This window comes from Macrotis lagotis, chromosome 2 (genome assembly GCF_037893015.1).
Source record: "Macrotis lagotis isolate mMagLag1 chromosome 2, bilby.v1.9.chrom.fasta, whole genome shotgun sequence".
Lineage (NCBI taxonomy): Eukaryota > Metazoa > Chordata > Mammalia > Peramelemorphia > Peramelidae > Macrotis > Macrotis lagotis.
The window spans coordinates 132,442,833-132,457,616 of record NC_133659.1 but is presented as its reverse complement, the minus strand read 5'-3'; the positions used below and the strand labels follow the sequence as shown (position 1 = coordinate 132,457,616).

Genomic DNA, 14,784 nt, shown 5'->3' with positions numbered 1-14,784 from the left:
TCTTCCCTTTCTCTGCAAGTTTGAAACTGGCATAGAAGAACAACTGCACTAAGTGTTATCCTTCTTATTAACATGAGCCATTTCTTAGATGGTTTTAGATTTTTCTTCTAAAAAGAGAAAATGTATTTTGTTTCTTTAAATGCCCAACTTAACTCATAGGAAAGTATCTAAATTAGGCATTTTCTCTTACAGGGAGATGCTACGAGATCCAGAAATGAGAAATAAATTAATATCTAACCCAACTAATTTTAACCACATAGCACACATGGGTCCAGGAGATGGAATACAAATCCTGAAAGACTTGCCCATGGTAAGAAAAAGGAAGAATATGTGAGAATCAAGTGAGTTTGCAAATTAAAAGAAAAATAAAAAGTTGGTATTAGAACTATATATATTGCTTAGTCTTGGTAGAATATGTTTACCTAAATATATCTTAACACATGTAACATACTTGGCAAGAATTATTTAAATGTGGTTTTGCTGTAGTTGAAAACAAAATATATGACAAAATTTTCATTTGGTTTCCAATCTGGAGCTAAAGGAGGGAATATATTACATTTATAGCAAATGTTACCATTTGGGTGCTAAAGTATTTCTGAGTATCAAAACTAAATTACCATTGAAACTATGTATCAGAAGTTGGTCTCTCTCTCTCTCTCTCTCTCTCTCTCTCTCTCTCTCTCTCTCTCTCTCTCTCTCTCTCTCTCTCCCTCTCTCCCTCCCTTAATCAGAAAATCAATTCACCATAATGGCTGTAAATGACTAAATTAAATCTTTTCCCCTGTCTATTAGTAGTCACAGACTATATTAAAAATATAAAAGTTAAAAAAATGAAGTCATTTTAACAATTTTCTGATCAGTGTGGGATACAGAAAACCATGCTGAATTTGGAATTTAGTCCCATTCCACAATTTAGCATCAGTGGTACTCTGGGGCAAGTCACTTTGTTTTGTCCTCTGTATAATGAAGATAATAAAATTTGCACTGCCCACCTTGAAATGTTATTGCCCTGACTGTCCCCCATGCTTGAAACACTCTCCCTTCTCTTTTCTCACTACTCATCTCCTAGACCTCCTGAATCATTTTATAGAAAGCCTTCCCCAGCCCTGCTGAAATCCAGTGCCTTCCCTTAGATATCACCTATATATTATATAAGTGTGTGTTTATGTATGTGTATGTTTGTGTATGTATATATGTATGTATGTGTGTTTGTGTATATATTTATTCATTTGTTTGTTTGTTTGTTTACATATAATCTCTCTATTAGATTGTACACTTAAGGATAGACTTTTTTTTGCCTCTTTTTGTATTCCTAGCATTTAGCTCAGTATGTGACACATAAGTATTTAATGAATATTGATTGATTGACTAACAGAATTGAAATTTTAAGAAAATCAAGTTAAAAGTGAATGGATTTACAATTTATGTTATGTAGACTTAGTGTCATGATTTTGAAATTTAATTAAATATTTATTGCACACCTGATACATGTAGAATAGAGTACTAGACATTAAAGAGGGTATATAAGATGTAAAAAAGTGCTCCTAGAAGAATGTAATATCTGATTATAGATACCATGTGAAATCACCGAAGAGTAATTATATATCATCTGCAAAAAATATATTTGATTTATCATAATTTTTTCAGAGGTGGGTGACTTATGATTTCATTGACATAGAGAATTCTCAGTGAAGAAACTAGCTTTACTTTTCTGGGTGGATCCAAGATGGTAGAGTAAAGAAGCACTGAGCCAAACTTTTCCAATATTCTTCTCCAAACAATTTCAATGCCTGAAATCAAATTCTGGATTGGCAGAGTCAACAAAAGGTCAGAGGGAAATATTCATCCAGTGCAAGACAATTTAGGAGGTCAAGTAGTCTGTAGTCTGAGAGTGAGACACCAGTGGTGGAATTAGATGGTGACAACAGAAGCAACAACTTTGGGACTTTTCTAGCCGAGATAGTAAGGAGACCTGGCAACTGTTCAGAAAGGGATTAGAGGGTATCCCTGTATTAGCACTGTACACAGGACCAGATGGTGTTTGGCAGCTACATTACCTTTATCCACTTCTATTTCAAGGGCAGAGAGGAGTACTTCAGTCAGGAGGGAATGGCAACCCTGAGGGTCAATATTACTTCCAGCCCCAGGAGATCAGGGATCCTGAGGAATATCATTTCTGGTCCCAAGGAAAGAGGGACCCAGAAGAGTAGTATTGATTGCAGTTTCAAAGGATCAGAGACTCCTTCCTGGGTAAAGACCTGGGTAAAAGAGCAGTCACCATATCTCTCCCTAGATCATACCACTTCCAAACACCCAGAACTGGCTCTGAAAGAGGCAGTGCAAAAAAACCCTGAAGCTTGAGACAGAGCCTTGTCAATCTACCCATACCAGGAACAAAGCCTAATATTAATATAAAATTCCAAATCAAGAAAGAGGATGGAAAAAATTAGCAAACAACAAAAAAAGAACCTATTAAAAATCACTATTGTGACAGGGAAAATTAAGACAAAATCAGAAGGCAGTTATGAAGTCAAAATGGCTATAAACAAAGCCTCAAAAAAAATTTGAATTAAACACAAGGCCACCAAGAATTCCTGGAAAAGTTATGTAATTATTTTCTAAATCAACTAAGAGTGGCTGAGGAAAAATTAGGTAAAAAAAATGAAAGCAATGGAAGAAAATTATGAAAAGACAATTAACATCTTGGTAAGAGGCACACAAAAAATACTAAAGAAAATAAACCTTAAAAAACAGAATTAATCAGTTGGAAAAAAGATGTATAAAAAACACACTGATGAAAATAATTCCTTAAATGTTAGAAATGGGCAAGTGGAAACTATTTGATTCATGACACATCAAGAAATAATAACCTCAAAAGAATGAAAAATAAAGGATTATATGAAATATCTCATTGGAAAAACAACCTAGAAAATAGATTGAGGAGAGATCATTTAAGAATTAGGGCAGCAAGGTAGCACACTGGATAGAATGTTGGACCTGGCTTCAGAAAGATTCATCTTCCTGAGTTCAGATGTGACCTCAGAGACTCACTGTGTAGTCCTGGGCAATTCACTTAATTGGCCTTAGTTTATTCATCTGTTAAATGAGCTGGAGAAGGAAATGGAAAATCATTGCAGTATCTTTGTCAAGAAAACCCCAAATGCAGGGGCAGCTAGGTGGTGCAGTGGATAAAGCACTGGCCCTGGAGTCAGGAGTACCTGGGTTCAAATCTGGTCTCAGACACTTAATAATTACCTAGCTGTGTGGCCTTGGGCAAGCCACTTAACCCCATTTGCCTTGCAAAAAAAAAAAACCCAAATGGAATCACAAAAAGTTATATGTGACTGAAAAATAAAATTTAAGAATTATTGAATTACCTGTAGGCCACAAAGAAAAAGCATATTTTAAGAAATTATGGAGGAAAACTTCCAATATCCTAGATCCAGAAAGTAAAAGAGAAATTTAAAGAATCCATCATTAACTACTTGAAAGAGATCCCCAAAAATATTCCAGATTCCAAATATTCCAGAATTTCCAGATCAAAGAGAAAATATTTCAATCAGCTAAAAACCATTAAAATATCATGGAACCATAATCAGCATGACACAAGATTTAACAATGATCACATTAAAGGAGCAGAGGGCTTGAAATAGGATGTTACAGAAGGTGAAAGATCTTTGATTGTAAGAAAAACCTACCCAGCAAAATAGAATATAATCCTTCAAGGGGAAAAAGTGAATATTTAATGAAATGTAGAACTTTTAAGCATTCCTGATAAAACTGAATAGAAACTTTGACTTTCAAACACAAGTCTCAAGAGTAATATTAAAAGGTAAACATGAAAGAGAAAGTATAAGGAACTGGGGGGCAGCTAGGTGTGCAGTGGATAGAGCACTAGCCTTGGAGTCAAGGGGATCTGAATTCAAATCCAGCCTCATACACTTAATAATAACCTAACTGTGTGACCTTGGGCAAGTCACTTAATCCCATAGCCTTGCCAAAAACAAAGAAAGTATAAGGAACTCTAGGTTAAACTGTTTATGATAGATGTATATTCTAAGAATTTTTTTTAATTATAATTAGGGGTTTAGAAGGATTCTACATTAAAAAAGGTGCAGTATTCACTTATGCTGGATGTTAAAAAAAGGGATAAGCAAGAAAGAAGAATGCTGTAGGAGAAGGGAAAAGGCATGGGAACATAGAGAATCTTATCTCAAAAGAAGCTCACAAGGAAGAGCTTCTACAATGGATGGGAACAGGACTTGAACTTTACTCACATCTAAATTAAAAAGTAAATATATGGGAAAAGAGAAATGTGGTAATAAAATGAAGGATAGATAAAAGGCAATGATCAGAAGCAAAACAGACTTTAAAGAGTGGACAGTAGGATAAAAAGGAAGGGGGATAAACAGAAGGAAAGAGTATGAAAGGAAATGCATTCTTAGTAATCATATTTAAATATGAATGAGATCAACTCGCCCATAAAATAGAAGCAGATAGCCTAATGACTCAAAAACCAGAAACACATTTGAAACAGTCATCCATACAGAATTAAATTAATAGCCTGGAACAGAATCTATTATACTTCAGCTGAAATTTACAAAAAGGCAGGGTTAGCAATCATGATCTCAGACAAAGCAAAAGCAAAAACAGACTTAATTAAAAGGGATAAGAAGGGAAAATATATCTTGCTAAGAGAAATCATAGGCAGTGAAGTACTTTCAGTATTAAACATAGGCAACAAATGGTGTTGTTCAGCCATGTCAGTCAAGTTTGACTCTTCCTTGACCCGCCCTGGACTAAATGGTATAGCATTCAATTTTTTTTTTTTTTTTTTTTAGGATTTTGCAAGGCAAATGGGGTTAAGTGGCTTGCCCAAAGCCACACAGCTAGGTACTTATTAAGTGTCTGAGGTTGGATTTGAACTCATTTACTCTTGACTACAGGGCTAGTGCTCTATCCACTACACCACCTAGCCACCCCAGCATTCAAATTCTTAAAGGAAAAGTTAAGTGAATTAAAGGAGGTAATAAATAATAAAACAGTACTAGTTGGGAACCTTAACTTTCCCCACTCCAAGCTAGATAAATCTATCAATAAAAAAGAATAAAGTCAAGGAAATTAATAAAATCTTAGAAAACTAGATGTGATAGACCTCTGGACAAAATAGAATGATAATAGGAAAGAATATTTCTTTTTCTTAATGGTATATGGCACCTAGACAGAAATTGACCGTGTATTAGGGCATAAAATCCTTGTAACTAAATGCAGAAAAGCAGAAATATTAAATAAACTCTTTTCAGGGAATAATGCAATAAAAGTTATATTTCATAAAGGGCCATGATAGTATAGATTAAAAACGTATTAGGGCAACTAGGTAGCACAGAGGATAGAATACCGGAGTAAGGACCTGAGTTCATATCCAACCTCAGTAATACTTAGCTGTGTGACTTTGAGCAAATCACTTAACCCTGTTGCCTTTCAAAAGCAAACAAAAATGAATTAGAAACTGGATTTAATCCTAAAAAATGAGTGGGTCAAAGAACAACTCATAGAAATAGCCAGTAATTTCATTAAAAATAATGACCACAATGAGACATCATTCTAAAATTTGTGGGATGCAGTCAAAGCAAGCATATATCAATAAAAGAGAGGAAAAAAGCAGATCAGTGATTTGGACATGCAACTAAAACAGCCAAAGGGAAAATATTTTAATCCTTAGTTGAACACCAAAATGGAAATCCTGAAATCAAAGAAGAAATAAAATTGAAGATAAAAAAACAATTGAACTAATAATAAAGTTTTCTGAAAAAAAATAAAGTTGAATTTTTTAAAAATTGGTTAATTTGATTTTTATAAAAAGAAGAAAAGCAAATCACGAATATCAAAAATAAACAGGGTGAATGTACCACCACTGAAGTGAAATTAAATCACTTATTAGGAGTTATTTTGCCCAATTTTATGCCAGTAAAATTGATAGTCTAAGTGAAATGGATGACTATTTACCCTGAGTATAAATTCCCATATTGGCAGAAGAGAAAATAGAATACTTAAATAACCATATCTTAGAAAAGGAAATTGAATGTACCATCAATGAGCACCTAAGAAAAAAAAGTCTTTAGAATCTGATGGATTCACAAGTGAATTTAAAGAACAATTAATCTCAATACTATGTAAACTTTTTTGAAAAATATGTAAAGAAATAATCCTACCAAATTCCTTTATGACAGAAATAATGGTTTTGATACTTAAAACTGGGGAGAGTAAAAAAAAGAGAAAACTATAGATCAATTTTCTTAATGCTAATGCAAAAATTTTAAAGCACCAGAAGGATCATAGTATTATATCACAAAGGTCATGTACTGTGACCAGGTGGGCTTTATATCAGGAATGTGGGGCTGGTTCAGTATTAGAAAAACTATAAGCCTAATTGACCATATCAGTAAAAATAAAAACAAAAAAAAATCATATGGTTAGATCAAAGATGTAGAAATAGTCTTTGACAAAGCAGAACTTCTACTAAAAACACCAAAAAGCATAAAAATCAATGGAATATGTCTTAAAATGATGAGAAATATTCTAAAACCAAGAACAAACTTTATTTGTAATGGATAAACTTGAAACTTTCCCAGTGAGATCAGGAGTGAAGTAAGGATGTCCATATCACCACAATTATTCAAGATAGTGCTAGAAATTCTACCTTTGCAATAAGTCAAAGAAATTGAAGGAATAGACTATGAGAAAGCAAAACTATCACTCTTTACAGATGATATAATTGTTTGCAAAGACAGCCCTAGAAAAAAATAACTTTAAAACTAATTGAAATAAATTAACAACTTTAGCAAAATTGCAGGATACAAAATAAGCCCACAAAAATCATCAGCATTTCTCCATATAGTACTAAATAACAAAACCCTGTCAGAAAAAAATAAAAAGAAAAATTCCATTAAAAAAAATTGCAGACAGGATAAAATACCTGGAAATACCTGCCAAGACATACCCAAGGATTATATGAACACTACAAAAATAAAAGAATTCTAAACAATTGGAGAAATAGTGATTGTTTATGGGAATGTTGAGCCAATATTATAAAAATTGCAGTTTTACTTAATTTAATTTACTTATTCAGTGCCAAACCAAACTACCAAAGAATTATAGAGCTAAAAAAAATAGTGATAAAATTCTTGTGGAAGAATAAAAGGTTAATTATCAAGAGAAACAATGATTAAAAAAAAGTTAAGGAAAGTTATCTAGCACTTCCATATTTCGAACTAAATAACAAAGTAATAATCACAAAAACAATCTGAAACCGGATGAGAAAAAGAGGTGAATCAGTAAAATAGACTAGATATATAATACATAATAGTAAAAGACAATAATATTCTAGTTTTTGTTAAACCCAAAGATCAAATTTTTCACCATAATTTCTGGGGAAACTGGAAAGCAGTTTGGCAGAAGCTAGGCAGTTACCAACCCTTCATACCTTATATCAAGATAAAGTAAAATTGATTAGCTGATTTAGACATAAAGGGTGATATAAGTACATTAGGGGAGCATGAAATAATGTAGCTTTCAGATCTGTGTTTAAGAGAAACATTTATGACCAAGAGATAGAGGAGATTCTGGAATAATTTTGATTACATGAAATTAATAGGTTTTTTTTTTCACAAAAAACAAAACCTAAAGCTTCCAAAAGTAGAAGAATTTGTAGCATTTCTTTGACAGTCTTCGATTCTCAAATACTTAGGGACCCGAGTAAAATTTCCAAGAAAATGCATCATTCCTCAGTTGATAAATAGTCAAAGAATACCAACAGGTAGTTTTCAGAAGAAATCCAGGTTGTCATTAATCCCATGAAAAAATGTTCCAAATCACTCAATCATTCACATATGTATTTTTTATCCCAGTAATCAGTTGGCTTGACTCCTGATGTGGGTTTGCTTTGTGATTCTGGGGGACCCAGTTTGTAAAGTCTTTCAATCTTTCTTTAGTTTTTGCTTAATTTGAGTCTATATTAATGAAAACACAGAAGGTAGAATTAAGGAAAGTATACTTTTTTTTTACCGATTGATAACAATTTCAAAAGTTTTAATCCATTTTTCCCTTTTTTGTCTCTATAAGAGAATGTGGTAAGCAACAGATTTTGTCTGTATTTTTATTCTTCATAATTACATATTTTGCTTTCATGGTTCATTTCATTTTACTTCAATGCAAAGCAATTTGAAATTAATTACTTTTTAGAGCCTAAAATATTTGAGGCCTTTAGTATATTATAAAACTTCACTACTATTTGAGTAATAGTATTCTCAGGTTTTTTGGTATTCTTTTCCCATTAATGTAATTACCTACAATTGATAGAATAATGCTAAAAATTGTAAATGGAGACTATTTCCCATATGCTATAATGGTTTTTTCATTGCAAAGCAAATGCCTAAAGGTATATTGGATTAAATATGATAAATATTGCTTATGTAAAGCAATAAATTGTGACAGAACAGTAAGATTGAGGTTTGAGGAAAATTAGAGTAAGGGGAGGATTTTTCTTTTTCTTAGTTTTGAATTTGAATGAATGTAACCAGCATAATTTTATTTTCTTGGTCCCAAAATGATCAGATCGTGATATGGCTGTGTGGGTGTGGGTGTTTGTGTGTATGAAGTGAACAGTAAATCTGAAGCGATGTTTTTCCCTCAATTCCTAAATCATATGGAAAACTTAAAATCAGTAAACTACCATTTGCCAAGTGCTTCCTTTATGTGGGGCACTGAGCTAAACTCTAATGGAAAGGCAAAAAAGTTTTTCTTCAAAGCTATGGGAAGCCAGAAGAATTTCAGTGTAAATCTTTGTTGTATAATAAAATTGGACAGCTAGGTGGCGCTGTGTGCAAGCTTGGAAAGGCCCCAGTTCATGTTGAGCCTCTGACACTTCATAACCTGCCAAGTCAGTTCTCTTTCTGCTTCATTTTCCCCATCGATGAGTTAGGGATAATGACTGCACCTGCCTCCCAGGCTGGTGTGAGGCTCCAATGGGATCATAGTGATCTGTTAGGCACTATTACCATTTTTATTATTATTTTCAGAATTTCAAATGTGATTACTATTTTATTGATTTCTCTTTATGTCAGTTACTTTTCACACATGGAGGCTGTCAGCAAAGGATAAATTTTACTTAGTTAAAACAAGAAAAACCATTAGTTCAAGGGCAAATATTTGCTTCCCAAGAAATTTGATTTTCAGTATGTTTGCATGTTTTCTAGCTATGTATACAGAAAGCTATTTTAGTTAGAATGACTTATGAGTTCTCTATTCTTACCTGAGCAAATGTTATGTAACCATATCTATCCTTTTGTGGTTTCTTAGGACATTAGTAATTTTATTTCTTAAGCAAAACCTCAATATTCTTAGCAATTTTTTATTTCTTAGGGTTAGACTTAAAAATGTACAGGTTCAGAGAGTAGCTAGGTGGCATAATGGATAGAGTACTGACCCTGGAGTCAGGAGGACCAGATTTCAAATCCAGCCTCAGACCCTTAATACTTAGCCATATGGCCTTATAAAAATAAAAAATGTACAGGTTCATTAGCTCTGATTTAACACATTTCTTGTATGAAAGTATTGCAGCTTAATCTTGACAATTTATAAGATCACATTTTTTTTTAAATGGGGGAAAAAATGGAAATTCCATTCTTCAAGCATAAACACATAAAGTATATACTAAATGCAGTCAGTGGAATTATGCATCTCTCTCTGACAAAGGTTATGAGGCATTGCTTAAAAATATGTGACCTTGACCTTCTGAAATTAGAGATATAGTCTCCTAGTACTGATTTTCCATTTGAGTGAATCATATGTTGAATAATAATAATAAAGGATATCATTATTATAATTCAAATTTGCATCTTCATCATGAAATCTTTAAATTAAAAAAACTTTTAATTTAATTTTTTCAGACTTTAAAAAAAAAAGAATTATCTGTAATAAATCTGCCAAGACATTCAGGGGAGAAAGAATTCAAACATTTCACCTTATTGGGAGAGTGTGTGTATCCAGTGAGAGAAACAAAAGGAAAATAAATTCCACATTTACTTACTATATTTTACTTATAGAAAAAATTAAACTGTAAAAATTAAATATATGTTATAAGTCTTTTAAAATTCAGAATATGATTTTAAATAGTTTCAAGTGAAAGAGATACTCAACTTTATCATCAAATAAACATCTGTCAGTCTCAGAGTTAAAAGATTCCAAAGGGGCCCTCTAGTCCAACAGGCACTTGAACAAGTGCTGTTTGTAGAACTACCCCCAAAAAGGATCATCCTGCTTTTGCTTAGAAATCCATATACTGTAAGAGGGAGAGAGAAAGTGTCATCCATTTATGGGTATTCTAAATGTCTCCTTCTCTACAACTCCCAACCATTGTTCTTGGTCCTCAGGAACCAAACAGCAAATCATGTTTCTCTTTCAAATACCTAAACAAACTATTGTGACCCAGGCTAAACATCCCCTTTTCTTCAGCCATTCCTCATAAAGAGGCCACTTTTGACTTATTTCTTGATGCTGGTTCTAGCATCATGATTGGGCTGTTAAATTTGTTTTGCAGTTTGTAGTGATAAAAGAAGAGTAAAGGTTTGGTTTTTTTAAAGGTAAATAATCCCAGCTTAAGTGGATATGTGAAAACTGTGGTAAAGAATAAATTGACAAATGCAAGGATTTACTTACCATGTAAATTTATGCTTCAATCTTTCCTTTTTCCTATGGGGCATGCTTGTCTGAAATTTCACATATAACTACTGATTCTTATTCCATTACCTTATTACCTTTCTTTCTTTCTGTTGTTGTTGTCTTTGATAGCCGGGTTTCCCTCATTCATCCCCTCATCATCACTCCGGTCTGATCTCCTCTCCGATCAACTTTGAACACGTCTATCACATGACTGTTAATTCTGCTGAAAAATTCCTCTCTCCTGATTCCATAAACCCTGAATATTCCCCGTCTCTGCGTTCTGTCCCTGGTACACCAAGCTTTATGACTCTAAGGGTATGAACAGCTGAGTCAGGTGTTTTACTAACTTAAATAAAGTTTACTAACTTTATTATGGATTTTCTAATGCCTGGCTTAACAAATAATATAGCAAGCTGTTAGCATTTTATGAATGTTTCCTTCTGACCTCACCACTTTCTGCCCAGATTTTCCTTTTCTTTTTTCATTCCTTTTTTTTTAACATTTACTTTTATTTTTGGCTCAGTGCTAGCAAGTTGTCTTTTTTTTTAATGTGGTCAAGAGTTGGGGTTTGGGTTTTTTTTTTAGTTTAAGAAATAAACTCCCAGTTTTTTTTCAAAAGTTGACCACAGTATAAAGAATTAAATAATAGCCTTTTTAAAAATATAAAAACAAAAGTACCCATTTTCAAATAAAGACCAATCATTTTTAGAAAGGGACTCTTGTACATCTTAAAGTTTTATTCTGAATCATTCAAAAGTCAGTTTATTGCAGAGAAACAATATTATTTATGAGATTAAGATGCAAGATAAGGCACATATAATTATATTTATTTTTATCTTTCCCTACAATCTTTCTTAAGAATTTCGAAATCTCCAATGTACAAATTAATAATATTAACTACTAATGAATAATAGGAAAACTGTCCTTCGCTCATAAAAAAGGTGGACATCACAAATCAGAGAAGAAACCATTAGCAAGAATTAGGGTGCTGAATTGCTAGTGTGGATTTAATTGTACCCAGGATCCCAGCTATGAAAACTAAACCCATAAGAGAAGCCAAATGAGGCAAATCACATTCTGGAGAACTGTGACATCTGCTATCATTTTGCTTTTGTTTGGCTTTTCTGTATTTGTTTGTATTAGTTTTTGTATAGAATGGAGAATGTGTGTCCACCTTTGAAGCAGAATTCCATTTTAATGAAAATATGCTGCTTCCACTAACCCTATCTGCCTCAATAGGGAATTTTCTTAATATAAACAAAAAAATAAAATTTTTGAACTGTTCCACAGGGTCTGGTTTTCCACAATTCCTTATGATAACTGGTGGAAATAGTCATGTTGTATTTTTATTTATATATGTAATAAAGTATTTCTTCATTTGGAATATTGGCTACAGGAAGTGACAATAAAATTTATTAGTGTTGTGTCTTAAAAAATGTTCTAAAAGGGCAGCTAGGTGGCGCAGTGGATAAAGCACCGGCCCTGGAGTCAAGAATACCTGGGTTCAAATCCAGTCTCAGACACTTAATAATTACCTAGCTGTGTGGCCTTGGGCAAGCCACTTAACCCCATTTGCTTTGCAAAAGAACCTAAAAAAAATTGTTCTAAAGATTTCTTAACTTCATGTGTGGATTTAAAATAAACTACTAGTTTGCAGTATTTGTAATGTTATTTGCATGTTTAGAAAATGTCACTGAGTCAGATTAAGATTTTCCACAGTAATTAGAACAGGTAAACAGTAAGCAGATGTTATCAGTAATGGTAACCTAGTGTTAAGTAGGAAAATTTCAAAGTAATGATTGCACATACAAGTAATTTACCTGTTATAAGAAAGATGATAAAAACAGTTGTTTTTAGAAACAATACATTGTGAGGCAAACTTTCACTATATTTTAAAAGATTTGCTTGGGGAAAAGACTGGAAGAACAGATCTTATTGTATTTATTGTACCTGATTATTAGGGGTTTTTTCTATAAGCATTTCTTCTGTTTGTCTTTCCTCTGATTATTTTGGCCTTGCCAAGCAACCCATGGATGTTATGGTTAAATGTTTTTTAAAATTTATTAGTTTCACATTAGAAAGAAAATTTGAGGGTTTTTTTAAGCTTTCTTTCTTTCTGTTCCACAAATGTGATAACAGTAGCTCACTTGTCAGAGCTTGGATTTCATCCATTCATTATATGCAAACTGCTTCTATATCATAAAGTTAGTTCCATATGAATATTTATCTATTGATATGCTAGCATTGATGATTTTTATTTGTATTTTATTTTCTTCAAGAGAAAAATGAAGCATTTGTTTTTTTGTGGAAGATAATATACAAAAGAATTACATGGGCTTCGCACACAGATATATAAACCAAAATTGTAGTGCTTAAATTCCATTCCTTAAAGGGAGACATTTTTAATATGCTTTTCCTTCCAAATGAATGTATTTTTCCTTACATATTATCATTTACCTAATATGACTGTAATTTTGATCTTTGTGTCACATCTGTTTGCCACAACCTCCTTAGCATTCCTTTCTGTGATGTACTTAGAAAAACAACCTAGGGTTCTTGGTTACTAGACTAAAACTATCTATGACTGAGGTATTTCTAGAATTAAGGCATCAGAAGTAGCCAGTGGGACAGTAGATGAAGTGTGAAACCTGGAGTCAGGAGGGCCCTGAAACAAACAAACCTGAATTCATAACTTGCCTCACACACTTAACGAGCTTTGTGACCCTGGGCAAGGCATTTAAACTCTGTCTGCCTGAGTTTCCTTAACTATAAACTGAGAATAATAAGAGCACCTGCCTTCCATAAGCAGTTAATAAATGCTTGTCCCCTTCCTGCTAAAGCACCAATCACATCTCTCCAATCAATCAAGATTCTTCTCCAGCTTGACTTTTATTTCATCATGGCTCAAAATAATCTCCCATATAGCAAACCACCATGCAATTTTCCATTTTCTTCTTTCTTGTTGTTTTGTCTAACTTCTAAAGTTCCATGCTAATAATACTTCATTTGTAATACATTCAATCAGGTTAGTGGCATTTATAGAGACCTTTTTTGTCTAGTCTTACAAATTAAGTTATTTATAAAATTGTACATAATTCATTGGTTTCCTGCAGGAAAAAAAGGCTTCTCTATTCTACAATGTAAACATAACATATATTATTAACTAAAAAGTAATTTCCATAGCAAGCCAGTGATAGATAAATGTACTATGTCCTGCCATATATCATATATATGCATGTTGTATGTTATATATATTATTTTATATTATTATAATACATAATTATAATGTATGTTTTGTATTTACATATATATGTAAAATCTCTTCTGATTCCTTTGAAACAGATTTATCCAAATAGTTTTTTTTTAAATAGTAATTTTGGGGGCCTCTATAGAGGTGGCACAGTAGATAAGGAGTACCTGAGTTCAAATCCAGCCTCAGACTCTTAATAATTACCTACCTGTGTGGCCTTGGGCAAGCCACTTAACCCCATTTGCCTTTCAAAAACCTAAAAAAAACAAAAACAAAACTTAATGATTTTGTAGCTCAGTAGGAAAAAGGCAGAAGAGCATTTGCCAACCATATCATCCAACTTCTTGACCTTTAAGACCTCTTGCTTACTATGAAAGAAAGAGATTTGCTTCATTTGAGTGTTAGCCTAGGCAGAGTGCTCAGAGACCCTGTGAAGGAAGTCAGAAGCCTCTCATAATAGTCATAAATAGTCAAATATTATTTATTAACCATACCCTGAGCTAAGCATGGAAGATAGAAAGTCAGGAACTCCCTGTCTTTGGGGGAGACAACTTGTAAACAACTATGTGTAAGCAAAAACTGTACACAGATACATTTCAAATAGCTTTTTCAGATAGCTTTTTTTTAAGGTGTTTTTTTTTGCAAGGCAATGGGGTCAAGTGTCTGAGCCCAGATTTGAACTCAGGTCCTCCTGACTCCAGTGCCAGTGCTCTATCCACTGCACCACCCAGCCACCCCCTCAACTAGTCATCTTATAGAGAAAGCACCAAAATTAAGATAGGACTTCAGCTGAAATGAGGTAAGGAGTGTAAGAA

At 33.1% G+C, this 14,784-nt stretch overlaps 1 protein-coding gene across 7 annotated transcripts in view; it reads left to right on the top strand.

The window, feature by feature from the left end:
* Positions 1-14,784, top strand: part of CDC42BPA (CDC42 binding protein kinase alpha) — a 364,566-nt gene that overhangs the window by 328,879 nt on the left and 20,903 nt on the right. For 3 of the 7 annotated variants that reach the window (XM_074222837.1, XM_074222834.1, XM_074222835.1), the window contains 2 exons: positions 193-310; positions 10,849-11,034. In XM_074222837.1, the coding sequence (XP_074078938.1) occupies positions 193-310; positions 10,849-11,034 (304 nt within the window). Of the gene's footprint in view, positions 1-192; positions 342-10,848; positions 11,035-14,784 lie in introns of all 7 variants that reach the window. The other 4 variants (XM_074222839.1, XM_074222838.1, XM_074222841.1 and 1 more) reach the window with 2 other exon arrangements.